The sequence below is a fragment of the Rhinatrema bivittatum genome, chromosome 18 (assembly GCF_901001135.1).
Source record: "Rhinatrema bivittatum chromosome 18, aRhiBiv1.1, whole genome shotgun sequence".
NCBI lineage: Eukaryota > Metazoa > Chordata > Amphibia > Gymnophiona > Rhinatrematidae > Rhinatrema > Rhinatrema bivittatum.
The window spans coordinates 17,921,975-17,939,661 of NC_042632.1; the positions used below are offsets into that span (position 1 = coordinate 17,921,975).

The 17,687-nt window shown below is 42.5% G+C and overlaps 1 protein-coding gene across 1 annotated transcript in view; it reads right to left on the bottom strand.

Moving 5' to 3' along the window:
* Positions 1-17,687, bottom strand: part of TENM2 (teneurin transmembrane protein 2) — a 2,776,334-nt gene that overhangs the window by 262,545 nt on the left and 2,496,102 nt on the right. The window contains exons 13-14 of the mRNA XM_029583832.1: positions 11,396-11,590; positions 531-731 (exon numbers count right to left, since the gene is read on the bottom strand). Of these exons, the coding sequence (XP_029439692.1) occupies positions 531-731; positions 11,396-11,590 (396 nt within the window). The remainder of the gene's footprint in view (positions 1-530; positions 732-11,395; positions 11,591-17,687) is intronic.

Here is a 17,687-nt window from a genome sequence, read left to right on the forward strand (position 1 = left end):
TAACCCATTGAATTACTGGAATTAACTTACTCCACCAATCAGAAACAGGACTGCTCAATAATTATTGGGACCATGGAGTTGCCAACTCTTGGATGTTGGTCTTACAGTTGTATAATGTGTTCTTGATAAAATGTAATATCACTGAGTAACTACTATGAAAGTTTCCAGAAGCAAGCATGCACCAGTTGGGAAATGTCCATAGTATTGTCAAATGTCCACATCCTTGGATATAATGTCTGATTCTTGACTAGTCCACCAGACTATCTGGCTTAAAATTCAGCACACCCACATGATCTCCATCACCCAACTCATTTTCTTCTGCTATCCTTGATGCACTACAGCTATTTCACAAAGCCCTGTACATTTCTCAGAATTCAGCAATTACATTAGAACATTGCAACTATTGTTAAATTAAATTTTATTTCATTTTCAATTTAATTTTTTGCTTAATAACAGCTAAAAATGTTGGTCTTTGACAGCTTTATGAAATACCGTATGTGTAAAAGTTAGCAAGGTATTTTTTTTCTTACCAACGGAGCAGTCAGGGCCCATCCAGTTAGGATCACAGCTACAGAGGCCTGTATCGCTGAGGTAGGTTCCATGCCCGCTGCACTGATCTGGGCACTGCGCTCTTGGATGTTCACAGTTCTGACCTCCCCAGCCTGGGCTGCAGAGACATTCTCCATTCACACAGACACCATGATTGGAGCAGACTGGGTCTAAGCAATCAACTGAAAAACACAGATGGGACCAGATTAGGACATGCTGAGGCTCTAAACTATATCAGCTTTAAAAGACTGCATAGCATTACCAGTGCACACCTCAACATTTAGTAATATCTTTACTTATTATTTTTATATACCAACATCCAATGTAAACAAACATTCAGAGTGCGATGTACGAACAGCACAGTGCTCTCTTGTGAAGATTTGATGACCTTCGGAGTGAGGAAACTCACCCAAAGATGAGATTTGGGCAATGTTCTCTCGATGGACTCTCCACCTGGGTAACATTAAGTTAGGTTGAGAGAACATTGCCCAAATCTCATCTTTGGGTGAGTTTCCTCACTCCGAAGGTCATCAAATCTTCACAAGAGACACTGTTTTGTTCATATGTCACATTCTGAATGTCAAAGTGACCCTTAACCCCTACACTAATACCTAAACCTCACCTTGAGTAGCTAGGTGGGCCTCATATAAAAGTATAAATACCTATCTAGTGTGAGGGCCTTATAGCTAGATTCTCTCCCCCCCCCCCCCCCCCCCGTGGCCCTAGGCTAGGTTCTCTCTCCCCTAGCAGCTTAAAATGCTATTTGTGAAAACATTGCAAAGTGCAATAAAGCCATATCGCACAACTTAATGAAAAAGGTGTAGTTAAAAGCCATGCAATATGGTTTTGCAAATTGCGAAGCCAGCCCACTTGGCCGGAAATTCCTCCCCTTTTCCTAATTTGCATCGCACCATGTGTTATGGTGTTTTCGCATGCGATAAAGTTGCTTTTCGCATGCAAAAACGCCTTAACGCATGCGAAAATGCCATATAGCACTTTGATAAATGACCCCCTTAGATTGTAAGCCTTCTAGGGACAGGGAAATACCTACAATGTAATCTGCTTTGAAGTGCTGAAAAAAGTGTGAAAAATGGAATATAAAATTCTAAAAAAAATCTAAAAGCAGCCAGGATAGCAAAAGTAAGACAAGTCACAATGTCCCAAATGATAACACAGAGTGTCCATGAGCCAGTCATAGTCTTTGGAATGTCATTAGTAGCACTCTTTGCCCCATAGGAGGTCATTTCAATAACTTCATAAATGTGGAGGGTCGGGGTTCAGAAGCATTTAGCAAGGTAACTCACAGGTTATCTGGCTAAATGCCGACTTTTAAATAATTCCCCCATTTATCCAAATAAACCTTATCTGGATATTACATTATCCGGCTAAAATTTATCTGGATAACTCAGGGGCATTTTTGGGAGGAGTTAGGTTAGCTGGCTAAGTTAACCAGCTCACTGTGATATTCAGAGCTAGCTAGATAACATATCTTGTTAACTCTGGTCATGCCATAGAGCCCATCCTAAAGTTAGCTGGATAAACTTATCTGGCTATCTTTAAGATAACCAGCTATATTCAATAGCTGCACCACTGAATATCCCTCTAAAGTTAGCTGGCTAACTTTGTAATCCATTCAGTGACTGAATATGGACCTAGTGATTTTTCCCCAAAACAAAATGAATACTACAGATGAATATTACAGTGTGACTTTGCTATTATATAATACTCTGAGTATAGCTTTTTGCAAACAAAGTGATATCCTTATATACCATACACAAAATCCCTAGTGCACAGTATAGAAACATGATGGCAGAAAAGGACCGTCTGGTCCATCTAATCTGATCTGTCCAATTAATTTAGCATGATAATACTCATCACTTCCTTAGAGATCCCCTGTATTTATCCCTACTTTATTTATATCTATTTACCTATAGTAGATATCAATCTAACTATATAACATGTGTGCAGAATATATTATTTATTATGGGAAATGATTGACCATTGCAATATTTGGGCAATAATATGCATTTGTAGTCCTTGCTTAGTGATAGCAGCTGACACTATATCAACATTTGGAAGGTAAACGGAATCCTGGTAATTTTACTGTTTTTAATGCATTGCCTTTCAAGTCTGCCAAAAGATCTTTAATGAGAGGTCACAGCATTATTTAATGAAGATTTATGAATTGAATCTCCATTCAAGTAAAAAAAATAAATAAATAAAGATGATCTAAGGGTGGTTACATTTGCTTCTTGAGAGAGGTATTGGATACTAGTTCGAGCTCATTCAGAGAGACCGATATAGTAAGCCACTCTGAGCCTACAGCAGGATTTTACTCCTGTTTTAGCATGGTTTTCTCAGTGCTAACCTTACTCATGAATGTAATATGGGTTTTATCACTGAAACAACCTGTGATATGCTTAGCGGGGTACATGCAAATCACATTTATATGAAGCTATTACAGGGCAATGAAGAGAGCCGCATTAGCAGGGCAACATTTTAACGTGCAACATTTAATGCCTAGGTCAGGGCAGGAATGAAAGTTAACTCATGTTTCTGGTGACCATTTTAGTCCATTGTGTGTAGGTACTTTTCATAGCTTTTCTGTGGCTTATGTATGGTTTTTCTTTTTGTTTTTCTTTTTTTGGTACATTTTACGGGTGGGCGGAAGAATAAGAGCAGCAGCTTTAGAGCAAAGAAGAGAAGGAAGAGACAGAAAAGACAATGTCTTATCTCTGAAGACGAAAGGAGGATACAAGAGGAGCAGGTCGGCCTGGCTCAAGCCTGTTGCAGAAAGGAAATACCGAAAGGCTGGCTGCTGGGTAAGTTAGAATTGGAAATAAAAACCACAGCATTGGTTACCAAAAACTGAATAATATCTACTGTCTGGTGGAGGTTATCAAAGGTGCGCACTGTCCTGCAGTACATGCAAGCTCTCTGGGGTGAGGCACCAAAGGCACTGGCTAGACAGTTACAACAATGTAATTTCTCGGGTGGGAACTGAGAGCAGAGTAGACATTAGGGATGTGAATCGTTTTAGGACGATTAAAATTATCGTCCGATAATTTTAATATCGTCTTAAACCGTTATGGAACACAATACAATAGAGATTCTAACGATTTATCGTTATAAATCGTTAGAATCGTGAGCCGGCACACTAAAACCCCCTAAAACCCACCCCCGACCCTTTAAATTAAATCCCCCACCCTCCCGAACCCCCCCCAAATGCGTTAAATAACCTGCGGGTCCAGCGGCGGTCCGGAACGGCAGCGGTCCGGAACGGGCTCCTGCTCCTGAATCTTGTTGTCTTCAGCCGGCGCCATTTTCCAAAATGGCGCCGAAAAATGGCGGCGGCCATAGACGAACACGATTGGACGGCAGGAGGTCCTTCCGGACCCCCGCTGGACTTTTGGCAAGTCTCGTGGGGGTCAGGAGGCCCCCCACAAGCTGGCCAAAAGTTCCTGGAGGTCCAGCGGGGGTCAGGGAGCGATTTCCCGTCGCGAATCGTTTTCGTACGGAAAATGGCGCCGGCAGGAGATCGACTGCAGGAGGTCGTTCAGCGAGGCGCCGGAACCCTCGCTGAACGACCTCCTGCAGTCGATCTCCTGCCGGCGCCATTTTCCGTACGAAAACGATTCGCGGCGGGAAATCGCTCCCTGACCCCCGCTGGACCTCCAGGAACTTTTGGCCAGCTTGTGGGGGGCCTCCTGACCCCCACGAGACTTGCCAAAAGTCCAGCGGGGGTCCGGAAGGACCTCCTGCCGTCCAATCGTGTTCGTCTATGGCCGCCGCCATTTTTCGGTGCCATTTTGGAAAATGGCGCCGGCTGAAGACAACAAGATTCAGGAGCAGGAGCCCGTTCCGGACCGCTGCCGTTCCGGACCGCCGCTGGACCCGCAGGTTATTTAACTCATTTGGGGGGGGTTCGGGAGGGTGGGGGATTTAATTTAAAGGGTCGGGGGTGGGTTTTAGGGGGTTTTAATGTGCCGGTTTTGCGATTTTTAGATTTTTAGATTTTTCACGATTTTTCACGATATTTTACCCCCCCAAACGGCAACAATACGATTCCCTCCCCCTCCCAGCCGAAATCGATCGTTAAGACGATCGAGGACACGATTCACATCCCTAGTAGACATGCTGTCTGCCAAACGGTGCCGAAAGTGAATACTACCCTGCTATACAAGAAGTATCTCTGGGGTAGGTACTGAAAGCATCAGCAAAAAAGCTAAACTCTCTGAAAAGCAGAACAGTGCCCTCCCACTCTGCTATACACGTAAGTTATATGGGGGTGGGTATCAACACGTCATCAGCACGATTTATTTTACTGCCTTGCACCCAGTGAGTTAATGGGTTTCCAATTTTTTTTTTTCAGAAGATGTTGGTTATGGATGCAAAGCCCCACTGTATCCATCGGCTAATGATCACCTGGCTCAATAGCAAAAGACATATCAGAGCCAAATTTTTCCTTCCTTGTGTATTCCATTCCTGCATGTATAGCCGTTCATCCTACTAGCCTCGTTGAGTTCCTGATGGCAATCAAGTCTGCCATCACATCAGTGCTGGAGAGTGGTGTTCCTGCTGATGGGAGAATGCCGTGATATGAAGCCCCACCACCAACCACAGTGGAGCCTGTATAAACGCCACCCGCACTGGCGCCAGGTGTTGTGCTACATCCTGGATGTCTGTCATGAATGCGCCTGGCCTTGACAGCTGCCCTAGTATCCCACCAGTGATACCTCAGCTGATCCACCATCCTGCTCATCACTGACATACCGCTTTCCCCCTTCCAGATCTTCCCCTCTCCCTCTCTTTGTGTACTCTCCACCTTACACATGCCACTCTCTTCCCACCCCAACTCCACCAGCCCATGCAGCACACTCCTCCTATCCTCTCTGTCATCACTTGCCTGTTCTGATTTTAATATGCTTTTAATATTTTTTAATGCTATATACGGTTTTAATAGTATGGTATGTTCCAATTTTAATATGCTTTTAATGTGTTTAATATGTGTTTAATATTTTTAATATGTTCTGAGTTCAAACGTGATTTTAATGAGGTGACATTTTTGAAGACTGGCTGGTCTGACTCTTCCTTCACTGCGACGCCACTGGTGTGGGGAAACTCTGGCCAAAGGATAACAGGCCTGTGACAGTCAGAGATTTCCACCCCAGATAGACCACAGGCCTGCCAGGACACTTCTGTCAACCAATAGGGAACCCTGCAGCGTTTTCCAAACTAGCACCGGTTTTTAAGGCCATTTATTTACTTATTTTTCATTTCAGGTTTCACGCCACTTTTGGCACACTTTTTGGCAGGTGTACAGTGCCGTTTGATTTGCATGCCACTAGCTTATAGGATCAAGCAGGGCTGCATGGTTTTAATGCACGCGGTATGAAAAACCGGTGCTAAAGTTTTGCGCTGGTTTTATTACGTCGGCTCCTTGGTGTTGCTCCCTTTGTAGGTCTGACAAAGGCAGATAAACAAACACAATTTATATTGAGAGGGGGACAAAGAGGGCCAGGATTTTCCCAAATAATATCCATGCCAGATAAGACCCCTGATTACGCTTAGAAAATAAAATGCCACTGAAAAATGGCCTGACCACGAAACGGACTTGAAAAACAAGGGTAAGCAAAACTAATTGATCAAGTTCACTTCCATCCCCAGCACTTGTAACACAGCAAGAGGGAAACCTGAGAACTGTGCCATTTTCTTTTCCTGTGGAAATTTGTTAACAGGGTAACAGTGTTTATGCAGCAGAAATTATGGATTGCAGGTATCGATTTTTAGCCATTTCCATTTCTGTAAATTGTTTGGGCGACAAAGTCATGATGAATATCAGAAATGAAAAAAAAAAAGCTAACTGGAATCAGAAGAGAGAAAAGAAAAAGAAAAAAACTGTGCTGAGCCATTCATTCTCGTTCCATTTCCTCGTTTGATAACAGCAAATGAATCAAACCGGCCTGGCAGCACCAATCAATAGCAGACACGGCCTCCTTGCATAAGAATTCAGGAGGAGAATGTTTACTTGTTTTGGTAGGGCTGCTAATTCAGTCCAAAAATGTAAAGGAGGGTGCCGTGAGTTTTTAAAGCAGCTGGGAAGCCACTTTATATTCCGCCCTTTCTCCAGTAGTTGCCGGTTCACAGGCCGACAATTTCAGCAGACGGAAATTTCTGAAACAGCACTGCCACTGCCCCAGAACTTTTCCTTCACAAATGAGCTGCTCCAAAAGTTATTTCAGCGTGTCGCATCACGTTTATAGGCTCCCTCTGCAGCGTTTCTACCAACCCATGCAGGGACTTATCTTTTCCCGCAATCGCATGTATCCATTATCCATCACCATTGTCGCCTTCCTCTGCCTTTTTGTGTCATGCGATATCATGCGTGTGTGAGCATTAGTTTGTGCTGCAATCCAGCCAGACTGCGTGAGTACACGTGATACCCATGCCTGTTAAGGGCAATTTTCATACCGACTGCATGGTTTTGAAGGTCACGGGAAAACAACACGGACCAGTTCTGTTTGACAATCAGTGTAAAGTTCCCATGACCTTTTCACTTGATTTTGCGCAGGCAGCCAAGTGGAGGGAAACAGTGCACGCTTGTGAAAATGACATCTACCTTTTCCCTCTGAGCATGTCTCCTCTCAGTGTGCATGCTATGGAAGACCACGTGCACTTTCAGCTGGCCAGAGAGTTTTAGATGTCATTGTTCCTTGGTTAAATGCTTTTGAAAACTGTCCTCCGCAGGGGGCTGCAAAGCATCCTTTCCTTCACACGTGCAGGGTGAGGCAGTGGGGTCTTTGAGGAGAGGAGAAGAGCCTCAGTCAGAGCCTGAGCCCAGAATGTCAAAGGAAGGCTTGGTGGGCAAACCAGAGAATGCCTAAAGCCATCCTTGGCTCAGCTACCACTATATTTCCTGAAGGTCCTGAATTGGTGAACCTCCTATACCTTCTCCCTTCCCTCTGTGCACTAGTTTCTGACATACGGCAGACCAGAAGAACTGTTAAATACTAAGCAGGCGGAGGAGGAGAGGAAATGTTACAGCCAGAATTCATGCTGGAATGGCCCTTGACCTGGGTTGGCTACAAGAAAGTTAAAAATCTAGTGATTGGAGAGAGCCCTGTTCTTGCCTAATATCAGGGAGAAATATGGCCATTTCATTGAGGTGGGATGGGACAGTGTGTGTGTGTGTGTGTGTGGGGGGGGGGGGGTCAATGCTCCCTCCAAGTTGGGATTAGGTGTGTGCAAGTTTTTTTTAATGTTTGAGCAACAATTTTTTTTAACCAATAATTTTTGAGCACCAGTATTAGTATTACATTTCTGTATATAACACAAAGAAAAATGTATGTGAGCAACCATGTAAAGCCCATGAGTGACACTCCGAAATTATGAGCAATCACTCACATGCTCAGCTTAGAGGGAACTATGGTGGGGGTGAGTTTGGCTGTTCCATCCCTCTAGAAGAGAGTCGTCGTCGTCTGGGGCCACACCAGCAGGCCCCTAAGTCATGTGCACTCTTAGAATAACTGTGAATAAATGTAAAGTCATTTAAGGGACTGGAAGCAATGTCAAGAGGGATGAGAAACAGCTCAGTACTGTTTCATCTGTTGCAATTTTGTGTATGATTGTTGATTTTCAAATACTTCAGTGTTGGTGTCCCTTTCGTCATCATTGTTAACCCAGTTCATAAAATAGCAACTTGGCCAGTTGCTTTCACACTTGTCCAGGGTTCCTGAATGTGTAATGTCTGCCTTCCCCTTCAGGTTGTGGTGTGGTGGAGGGTACATAGGATAGGGGCTGGGTTACAAGTGCACATGATTACCCTTAACCACAGGACTCCCCCCACCCCAAAAATAAAACCACCTGCAGGATCAATATTCAGAAGGTTTGTCTGACTAAGTTCGAGACTTAGCCAGAGAGACTGCAGGTTTTAATTTTCCCACCTCTCTGATGCTCTCTGACACCTGGCTAACTGCTTGACCAGATAACTAGTCAGATATAAGTTAGCCAGATAAGTTGGGGTGGGATTATGTTAGCCAAATAAATTATCTGGCTAACTCGGACATTCAGATAACTTATCCATCTAATTCTGTTTATGCCGCAGATTAGTCCTAAAGTTAACTGGATAAATGTATCTGGCTATATTCAGTGGAGCACCTAATTGGCTGTGCTCCTAGTATCCATGAAAAATGTATCCAGCTATCTATAGCTATCTATAGCTGGATAAATTGTCTGCTCACTGTGTTACTGAATATTGCCCTACTATGTGCCTGCCAGTCTCTGAGCCTCTTAATCTTTCCCTGAAGTATGATTTTAGAAAGCCTGTTGGGTAAAAAGAAAACACATTAATTATCAAAAAGTGTATGATGAATATACTGAGTCATGCTTTCCATCTTCAAGTACTTTTTAAAGCTGTTTTTGTCTTTTGTGTAATTGCAAAAATTAAGATTATAAAGTAAGCAAAGGTAGGAAAAACACAAACTTTGCAGATTTTTTCAGGTCTTATTTTAAGGCTAGATAGATTATTACAAAAAGATTGGGTTTCTATTCACATAAACTATGCACCAATATTATAAGGTCAACTTCCTGTTAATATTCACTGCTCCTTTTCAACTCCCTTTTAAAGTCTTCTCTGCCCTTTCATTCCTAAATCTCTCCTCTTACTGTTTGTTTTTTTTTTTTTGGTCCTCTTGGTTTTGGACACTTGCTGTATACTGTTGTATGCCTTGCCGTTGGTATTCTGCCACTTTTATTTACTTGACTTTGACTCTAGACTTTTACAAAGGTTTTTCCCCTTTCTTTGTCTATTGTACATGGTTGCGTACATGGGTGAAAACTATTTTATAACACATCTACACAAACATCTTTGTCCTCACTGCACAAACTGTTAACCAGATGTAAATTAACACAACTTGTGATGCTGGTCATAATGATTTCAACATTTGTCCACTGGAATCTATGGAGTTGGCATGGCCTACTGGTTAGAGTACCGAGCTTGGGACCAGGAGACAAGCATTCAAATCTGCCTCATTCCACTGCTCTTTGTGAATTTGAACAAGTCACTTTCATCTATCCATCTGTATCAAGCAAAATCTATTCATCTATCAGAAACACACACATGCATACAAATAAATCTAAGAAGCATATACAAGTGACTTGGTCAAGTTACCCTCAATGTGTTAGGTACTTGTTTGGATTGCAAGCTCTCTGAGGAAGGGACTAACTATACCTGTTTTAAAGTGCTCTAGTTTAGGGCAGCCTATAAATGCTGAAATAAATTAAACGCATTGTTCCATTTACAAAAAGCCACTTAAATCACCATATGATTGTCATATTATGGGTCAATGAAACTAAACTCATCATCAACCTGAGCTGGACTAGACTGAGCAACCTAAGGGGATAGTTTTCAAAGGAGTTACATGCATAAATGTAACATACTTTCGTAGCAATTTACTCAAGTGCACTTATGAGAGTAAATCCTAAGGACAATTCAATGGCATTATGAAGGGTAGCAGGTGTGAACCCTTTGTGCTGTGACATAGTTGATACAGCCTCAAGGACAAACCCACGAGGTCTACACTGGTAGTTGGCAAATGCAGGTCAGTCTGGAGCTTCACCTATACCAGCTGCCTCCCCCACAGATTGAGCCCAAGGGTTCTGGCAGCTAGCAGGACTTAGGAAGGTCCCTAGGATGGTGAAGAGAACTAGAGTCCAAAGGCTCAGCAGGTTCAGGGCAGGCAGCAAACTAATGGATTCAGAGACAGGCCAAGATTGAGGTATACAGCTAAGAAGAGTGCTCAGGTCCAAGCGAGGGGTCAAGTTCAGGTGGCAGGCAATCATGGTTAGGTCCAGGCAAGAGGTCAAGATCCAGATAGTCAAGCCAAGGTGGATGAAGACAAACAGAAGACACTGGACAAGATGGACAGGACAAGGTGAGGCTGGACAAGGGAGGCTGGAGAAGACATGGCTGGATTAGGCAAGGCTGGATTCAGGAATGCAGGAGAACAGGAACACACAAGCAACACGTACTTCAAGGCAGGAGACCTTTTGATAAGGCAAGGTAATTCTGAGATGCTTAAATAGGCTGGTTGGCCTGAGTCATCAAAGGGTGAAACTCAGTATTTCCCACCATGGAGCCCATATAATGCATACATATGCACGTGTGCACTTTAAGGTTTTGGAACAGGAGCAGTATGGTAGCATGCGAGGAGATGGTGGTGTCTCAGCTGCAGGAACATGTTGACAGCATCCTGGGCTGCTCTTGGCATTAGGGTGAGTACAGTGGCTTGCAGGGCCATCCCAAATGCCATATTCCTACCAGGCATATATTGTAGCAATTTTGAAAAAACCCACTTTCTTGAGTAAAGTGCATTTATACGTGTACAACCCAATTGTAAGCATGTAAATGTTTTTTCAAATCAGGCCCTACATGTGACATGATCTGAATCCATCTGACAAATCTATTAAACCACACATTCCCTCAAATACATTCCAGCTCTGATTAGTTATAAATGTCCATTCCCCATTTTTCTAAGCTATGCTCCATCAGTATATTTTCTGACAAGTTTGTCTCCAATTACTGTGGGTTAACACACATGGAAAGGCATTTCCTATGGGGACAATGACTTTCAGATAATGCAGGCTATTACAACATGTCATGGAATAATTTTCAGGATGCTACATGACCTTTTACTTCATGTGTCACTGCTATAGTACAGTATTACAATTCTAAAAGCATTTCCTTCATTGCAGTAATAATGAGGATCATGAATTCAGAACCATGGACAGCTCTCCTTTTCCCTCCTCAGCGAAGCAATAAGCTGCAAAAGAAGACATGACACCTTACCTTCCTCACAGTGTTCTCCTTTGTAGCCCACAGAACAGACACAGTTTCCATCTATACAGGAGCCATGATTTCCACATGAAGGATCAATGCACTGGCTACTGGGAACATCACACTCTGGTCCCTTCCAGCCACTGTAACAAACACAGGTTCCTCTGGAATATTGACCATTGCCACTACACAGAACAGGGCAAGCAGCTGAAAGAGAGAGAGAGAAGAATGCATGAATGTCACAAGAGATTATGGAAGTGTTTTTTTCTTGATACTAAGATAAAAAGCTCAACATGTCATTTTATTAAAATACTGACGGAGATGCAGCTTCACCCGCTGGACTTCAGTCCTTGTCATGGAATGGGAACAGCATGTATATGGGTCATGGCTGAGATCCTGTGAGAGATGAATAGTATGACTTTTTTGTACTGACCATGTTAGATATGTCTGTATCCTTCCTTGTGGTGTTTTATGACATATGGCTGACTAAAATGGTACAGAATGTGGTGGCGAGGGTGGCTTCAAGGAGAGAGCCTATATCTCCAGTACTTAGGAAATTACATTGGTTTCTGGTGAGGGCACAAATTGAATTTAAGATCCTAATGTTAACTTTTTATGCTGTGAGGATAAGTTGAGTTGGTACGTGCTGAGAACAATTGAGATCAAGTTATGGTCAGTTGTTGGTGGTTCCATCTTTCCAGATTATTGGTAAAAGTAGGCTAACAGCAAGGGCATTCTTATTCATCACACCCATGCTTTGGAACTTATTACCAGTACCACTGGAAGACAGAGCTTAGAGGAATTATTTAGGTTTCCATAAGCAAGTTAAACCATGGTTATTTACTAACATAAGAACATAAGAAAATGCCATACTGGGTCAGACCAAGGGTCCATCAAGCCCAGCATCCTGTTTCCAACAGTGGCCAATCCAGGCCATAAGAACCTGGCAAGTACCCCAAAAAAGTCTATTGGAAGGTTGTTGGGCAAGAGGTGGTTGGTCCTGAAGGGGAATATATGTAGGTAGGAAGGATGATGCAACTTTACTTGGTTTTATTTTGTTTTACTTTCTTGGTTTTATGTGATGTGGTTTTTATCATTTGGTTGTGTGTTTTTACTTTGCATGCTGATATTATAAATTGTGTTGAGCAACTTTATGGGGTTGGGGTTCTGATTAATTTCTAAATAAATAAATAAAAATGGACTCACTGTATCAGATTGTTCTTATTTAGGGAAACTTGGCCAGTGAGGATGAAAGAATTTTTGTCACCAAGTATTCCCCCCATGGCATGATACAGGTCAACATTATCTTGCTTCCTGTTCAATGTATCTATGATGCACAGAAAAGATCTAATAGAACAACATGGTTTGCAGTATTGTTAATATGATCAAGTATAAACGTATACACAAGAGTAAATTACAGGTATTATCCACATATAAGTAACCAAATACCATATACCTGTGTTTGTTTTAACAATATTTATTTCTTTATTACAACATTTTCTTTAAAACATTAACACATAGCATGCATATATTTTATCACAATATTTATCACATTTGCTGTAAAGTGGAACATAAGAAAAATGTATGATTTTATATGGCAATGTGTTGTGCAATATGTATTATAATGTGTATTGTTATTATGTATGAATGTATGGTATGAATGGTATTGGCATATGTGATGTGATAAATATTGTGATAAAATATATGCATGCTATTGTTAATGTTTTAAAGAAAATTTCATAATAAAGAAATACATTTTGTTAAAATCAAACACAGGTATATGTATATGCTTATGACACATAAATGTCAGTTTTTTGGACTATGGTAGTGTCCTTCTGACTGGATGTAATTGGTTAACAGATTTGTGAAAATTAATTTAAACTATTTCCCGATACTAGAGATTTGGGTAGGGCAGGGATAACACCTGGAAGAAAATGGATCTAGTGATACAGTTTCTAATTGCAAAATGTCATGTTCTAGGAATTATATCTGACCAATAGCTGAAGCTGCAACTCCAGGAATTATAAATCATTATGCCAGATTTTTCCATATCTAGAATATCCAGAGTACTCCACTAAGCTGTTTATTTACACGACACTATATGTACAGTATACATTTTTAAAGATTAAATTATTGTATGCTCTGTGTGGGATTATCCATTATTATGTCTGTGACAGAGCAAAGGCTTTGAAAAATCAGATACAGCCCAGAAACACACTGACAGGTAGCTCATTGGTGCAAGAGCTCCAGAGGAGAAGAAGGAAAAGAGGAAAGAAGACGTATTACCGTGGAGAAGGGGCTAATGGGAATCATAGTTCAAGGAAGTTATGATCCAAGAGAGGGAAAACCTGATGCAGTTTTAAGAAAGTGGCTTTGTGAGGTGTAGTCCCAGGAAGGCTTGGCTGGTGGGCTACATAAGACCAATCAAAGTGATTTAGATGGAGATGAAAACAGGAACAGAGAGGGTAGAGGGGCAGAAGGCTGCCAGACCAGCAGGGGCTGAAACAGAAGCTACCACTCCAGCTAGAAAAAGATATAGCCTGCTGCTAGGAGCTGAGCAGCAAGTTAGGGTACAGTTAGGAAGGGTATTTGGTGGTTGCAGAGAATAGGTCAGCCTGTGTGAAAAACACCTTGATGTACCTGATTTCATCTCCTGGTACCACAGGAGATGAAACTGTTTGCTGTTACATAACAGAGCTGCAAAAATATGATGACACTATTGTCTGCAAGTTGCTTGACCAAGCAGTACTTTCGGGGTATTCCCATTCACAGTGTATTAACACGCTAACTCGGTGAATTAGCAAAATTTAGCATGCACACTTAGAGTTTAGCATGCATGCTGATAGCACTGTTAAGTAACTCAGCCCCATTATGCCCACTCTATGGCAAGCTGTGCACTGCCTGTCATGAATCCAAAATATTCAGTTTAAGGTACAAAGTGACTAATGTTGGATTCAATCTAAATTCCAAGATTACTGGGGCAGGATGCAGATAAATTCAACTAGGAGAGGCCATTTGTGATTCAACTTAAATATCCATCTTCTTCCAGTTCGGATCTTTTTGACTTGCTTCAGATGTGAATTTTCATAGTTTTATACCTGCACTCAAGGAGATTCACCATATAGTTGAGCATTATAAATAGTTTCCATATGTGATTATTCATAAATATCCAAAAGAATTCAAAACATCAGAAACAGATTTGAAATGGGGTGAAACTGATTATCTACAAAGAGTCAGATGTTTTCAGACCAGACCCTGGATTTGCTCTTGAAAAATAAAAATTAAAAATAAGTCCTCCTCCCCTTCAGTATAATGTTATTAATAATTCTAGATGAGACACTTCACCCTAGCAGGCACACTAGGCTCAGCTCACTGTCACAATTAGGACTGCAGACCTGTCTGACTGGCAGCATGGATGCAGTCTCTTATCATCTGTATTAACTGGAATGAAAAAATAGAAAGGTGAAAATGACAGCTGTAAGCCTAGGTACCAGCAATCTCAGGCAGCATTTCCCATCCCTCTCCTGGAGGCACATCTAAACACTCTGGTTTTCAGGATATCCATAACAAATATGTATGAGACAGATTTGCATGCATTGGAGACCCAGTGTATGCAAATCAATCTCATGCATATTCTTTACTGATAGCCAACTGGCTAGGTTGGAAACATTGATCTGAGGGACCATTTATTGCTTTATATTCCTGTGTGGGATCCCAAATGGGACTGGATGCTAAACATCCCTTGCTAAGTGCAGTCCTCATTGTTTGAAATACATTCAATCTGACTGTGAAATGTATTTAATTCCCCTGCATTTGAAACACAAACACGGGGTGGCCTGGTTGCTTAATGGCAGTGCTGTGCACCAATGTGCAGAAGATCCAGGTTTGATTCCCATGACTGGCTCTGACTCCCTGAGCTGGTTGGAGATGCTGGGGAGTAGGGTTCATAGTTCCTCACATCTCAGTTGTTGCTCAATACTGCCACCTACTGGTCACACCAGATTCCAGATGGAATTGCAGTCCCGGATGGCCACTGTAAAGACCAGGCTAGGTGGGGTATAAATATATCGGAGGCCAGTGGGTAGCTGTGAATGAAAGCTCATGGTGCCATAGCCCAGTGGAAGCCCAAAGGAGCAGGAAGAAACTTCCACACCCTCAAAAAGATGTATTTAAAATGCACGTGAAGGGCATTTAAAGGACTTCTGTTTCGTACACCTGGCTGCAGCTCAGAGGCCAAACCCTCTCCATTGAAGGTCCCCAACTTTGAGCTTCTCTCTGCAACATTGGCAGGATCGAACTGCCTTAGGAGAAAATTCAGGGCATGTGGGGCTTTAAGATCTAACGGGAAAAAATGAGTGGAGGATATGAATCATTTACAAGACTGGTCTTTTTTTAACCAGCAGCAGCTTTGTAAGAGGGAATATTTTGGTTAAAGGAACTGTATAAGTGAATTGTAACTGTCATATTATTGTCAGCTCGCAGGGCGACTCCCACGAGCCTCATCTTACCCTTGTCGCTGCCAGCCTCCCTGATGTTTCGGCGTCTCACAGACGGGCTGCGTGGGAGGACACCACCATTGCATGCCGCTCCCAACATGTCCAAGGTGCCCAGACTTAAAGGGTCCATGGTGGGAATCAGGCCGTAGTGCCCTCCGATGACATCAAAACTTCAGCCCTTAAAAGAGCCCTTTAGACTCCTAGACTTTAACTTAGTAGCAGGTTCCCTAGTGCTTGGTTGTCCCAGAGCATGCTGCTATTTTTGTGCTTCTTCTTCATTTTGTCTGTGCCTTGTTTCTTTTCTTTTCTTGCCTTACCATCCTGCCCCATTTTGTCTTATCTGGCTTTAACGTCTGGACTTCGACCTTGGCTCTGGACTGCTTCATTTTCTGCCTGCCCTGACCTCTGGCCTGCCTCCTGTCTCTGATGTCTGCTGCCTGCTGCCTGCCTCAAACTCTAGCCTGCCTTTTGCCTCAGCTTTCTGCCACCTGCCCTAACCCACGCCTCACCGAATTCTTCTCTGGACTGCCCAAGGGACCCACCTAAGACCTGCTGGCCACCAGACCCCCAGGGCTCAACCTGCAGGAAAGGTGCTGGTATGGGCGAAGCTCCAGCCAGTCCTGCCTTCGGGCTTCTCCGCCAGCTGACAGTGTGGACCAAGTGGTTTTGCTCATTAGGCAGTGCCCTCAGCACTAAGGGTCCACTTCCCTGACCAGCCTTACACAAACCCCTGAGCAGGATGGATCCCTCAGACTGCACCCAGAGGCACATAGAAAGAGAGATGGACTCCATCTGCTCTCATTTTCTCCATGAATAGCCTCATACATCTGAGTTACAGTGCTCCCTGTGTGGGAGGGAGTGCAGCTTCAAGACCCTTTTGCATTAAACCCAGTACAAACCCTTTCTCCTTCTCTATAAGCAGCACTTATAATAGTCACAGTCTTTGCATCCAAAAATCATACTCAGAAGCAAATTGGTTTCCAACCTCTTTACTAACAGTTGATTAGATGACTGAAGAATATTTACAGCACTCAAATCAGATTTGAAATAAAGTTAAAAGAATAAATAATCAGATGAAAGATTAATAAATGTATGACCTCACTCTTCTAGTAAAGTCTCTGATTCTCTAGAAGCCAATTCCTTAACACTTTCTGTGCTTCTCTTTCCAGATACTCAGATTGAAGATACTTCAGTCCGCCTTCCACTCCCAAATTTATCATGCATCTTCTCCCCACTGTAGAATGGTTACTTGTCGGAATGCAAGTTCCAGTTCTCATACTTTTCCTGAAGTCTTCTTAAATATTTTAGATCTCCCTATGAAGTACCAGATGGGCACACTTGAGTCAGCAGAAAACACAATTCTTAAATACCTTCAGCTTCTTCCCTCTCAGATGTAGACTTCACTCCTCTGGCTTTTCCTAAGTGAGCTTCTTCCCAACAGAATGGAAACTGATTCCCTGGTACCAAGGGCACTCAGTTCCATGTGGAAAACAATAGTCTTTTACGTCAATAACAGAGAAAAATAAACAAAATACGTCTTTGCCTCAAAATGAGATGATAGTTACTGATAGAAAAAAAACAACTGAAGGTCAAAACTCCTCTTCATTGGGTCACCGACAGGTCTGTATCCTGAAGGAGTGGTAGCACACTGCCAGAGTCTTCCCTACCCCTTGACCTAAACTTGCACAGGGACACCCCCAATCCTCTGTGAAGGATATCAAGGTTCTCACAGGGAAAATCTCAAAATGTGGACAAAAAGAGTAAACACAGCTTCAGTTAGGTCAGTTTGCTTTGACTGGTTTAAGGGG